General features: G+C 30.5%; 1 protein-coding gene and 1 non-coding gene across 2 annotated transcripts in view; one reads left to right on the top strand and one right to left on the bottom strand.

The window, feature by feature from the left end:
• TRNAN-AUU lies at positions 769 to 842 on the top strand. The gene has a single exon. It is a non-coding gene; the product is annotated as a tRNA-Asn (tRNA).
• The window catches only part of LOC107623872 (trihelix transcription factor ASIL2), a 3,631-nt gene continuing 2,187 nt past the window's right edge, over positions 1,014 to 2,457 (bottom strand). The window contains exon 2 of the mRNA XM_016326267.2: positions 1,014 to 1,729. Coding sequence (XP_016181753.1) covers positions 1,328 to 1,729 — 402 coding nt within the window. The 3' untranslated portion in view covers positions 1,014 to 1,327. The remainder of the gene's footprint in view (positions 1,730 to 2,457) is intronic.

Raw genomic sequence — 2,457 nt, 5'->3', positions numbered from 1 at the left:
CTACGACCAAATTGATCATCTCTTTTTTTTTATCAAAGATATGAGACTCGAACCCGCAACTTCTTAATTGAGTATGGGGAGATTATGCTATTTGAGCTATAACTCATTAGCCCAAATTGATCATCTCTTGCTATACTTATTCTGAATTCCTTAATATTTTTGTATCAACTCTCCATTTAGGTATTTCCTCAACAATTATTCTATTGGTTTTTTAGAGTTTTATTTTAAAAAAATTGTTAATAAATCACTCTATATTCAAGACTAATATTTGCAAATACTATTGGTAAATATAAGTTTAACCTAATCCCATGGTGCCAATTGCTCACTTTCTATTGGTGTGGGCCAGAAATAATGCTCTAAGCACAATAACTGGGAAATGGGAATACTTTTTCAGGAGTATGATGAGTCAACCAATAATACAATATGGCCGTGCATGCCCTTCATTTTTGGCTATTGTGCTAATAAGCTCCTCTTTTTTATTTTTACTTTTTTCTTTTGGGTTTATTCGTCTATGCCTTCAAACAAGCACCACCATAGATAGCTAAATACCTTCGCTTTTCAACACCCTTTAATCATGTCAAATTTGTTAACTTTTTGTAATTGTTTATTATATAATAAACATATACAAAAATGCCTTATGTTGCATAGAAATAGAATGCTCAAAGTATTTCTTTGTTCCTTTTGAAAAAGCCAATCAGAATCTTATAAGTGTGACTTTTTTTCTGTTTCTGACAATAAAAATGTTTAATTAACAATTATTATTAAAAAGCTGGAATAGCTCAGTTGGTTAGAGCGTGTGGCTATTAACCACAAGGTCGGAGGTTCAAGCCCTCCTTCTAGCGAATTTGTTTTATTTCCAAATTTTTTTAAAAAAAATTTTCCTGTTCTGCTAAATTATATCATAGAATAAGAATTCCAAATAATATAAAAGAGGTTACAAATTACCTTTACAATTAAAGGTTAGGACTTAGGAGACATAATTATTTTCATTATATCATCATAATCATGATAAGTAGGATGCTATCTTCACTAGTTAGGCGAATTACAAAGTTATACAAATCTCCCTCTCTAATATTGATAAATATAAACTCTATACACATACAACATTTGGTGATATATGATCAAGCTTCCATAATTTAATTACCTTAGGTGGCTTGTGAAAAATATTAAAATTAGGTAAAAATTCAAGTGCAGTTAATTTTATGTGATGTTAATAGCTAAGAGCCGTTAAATAACTTGATAGATTTGATTAAATTGTTATATAACAACTTTGAACTATCCAACTTCACATAAAACTACCCGAGTTTTCACCTTAAGAGAAATTTCTTTAACTTCTGCCAATTCTGAGCGATGAATCCACACCTTTGTTATTAACACTTGCGAAGATTCTAGCAATCTCTAACTGCGTATTGGCAATGATTTCAGTTCTCTTGAGATCCATTTCGCCGCGCTTGGCCTCAGCTTCGACTCTCATCTTTTCAATCTCCTTCATTGTGTCCATTCTTGCTTGCTCCGATCTCACCACAACTTCTGCAAGCCACCTTATGCTTCCTGCTATCTCCATCTCCTCCTTTCGCCGCCGCTGCTTGTTGCTCTCCATCTTCATCTTCCTCTTGTTGCATCTAAGCTTATCCTTTTCACTATACAGTGCTGGTGTGCTGCTATCAGTGTCTACTTCATTCTTGTTAGATACATGCTCACATGACTTAGTTCCTAACAACCCATCTTCCTGTTAATCACAAAACATCAACATACATTTTATACAAAAATACTATTTGTACATCAAAATCAGCCATTAAAATCAGTTATTAAATGTATTTATATATAATTATAGGTGTAAATTAAGGTGTAGTCGACTTCACGTGAAGTTGATAGTTGAGAGTCGTTAGATGAAAATTTAGTCCAATCAGTCAAACCATCTAACGACTCTCAATTATCAACTTCACGTGAAGTCAACTGCACCTGAGTTTACACCATAATCATATATATGGTTTAATTTATTTTTAATGTGTATTTATATTCTAATATGTATTTTATATTGATGTCTGACTTTAGTAACTGATTTTAATATTATCGTAACACAACTGCATTTTATATAAAGAGTTTAATTTTGTTGTACAATAAAAATAAAATAATAGTTCTATATATTTTTTAGTGTATGCTATTATTTTGGATGTTCTAAATTTATTGAATTGATGATAATGTCAAAGGGGGTAAATTTCAAAACATGTTTGATAATTAACATTATGTATAAATATATTATATTGATTGACTTAGAAACTCTAAACTCCACCCAATTTAGGAGTTGGATATTTAAGTAAATAAAAAATATTATTATTTAATCACAGCTTATTACAGACATAATTCATAAGATGGTGAATAATTAAGCCAAATACTTTTAGCAATATAATGTGCCAATATCATGTTATGGATCTTGTTAATATATACATGTTTTAA

Source organism: Arachis ipaensis, chromosome B10 (assembly GCF_000816755.2).
Source record: "Arachis ipaensis cultivar K30076 chromosome B10, Araip1.1, whole genome shotgun sequence".
In the NCBI taxonomy this organism is placed as follows: domain Eukaryota; kingdom Viridiplantae; phylum Streptophyta; class Magnoliopsida; order Fabales; family Fabaceae; genus Arachis; species Arachis ipaensis.
The sequence above is the reverse complement of the archived record's forward strand: the minus strand, read 5'-3'. Positions and strand labels throughout refer to the sequence as shown.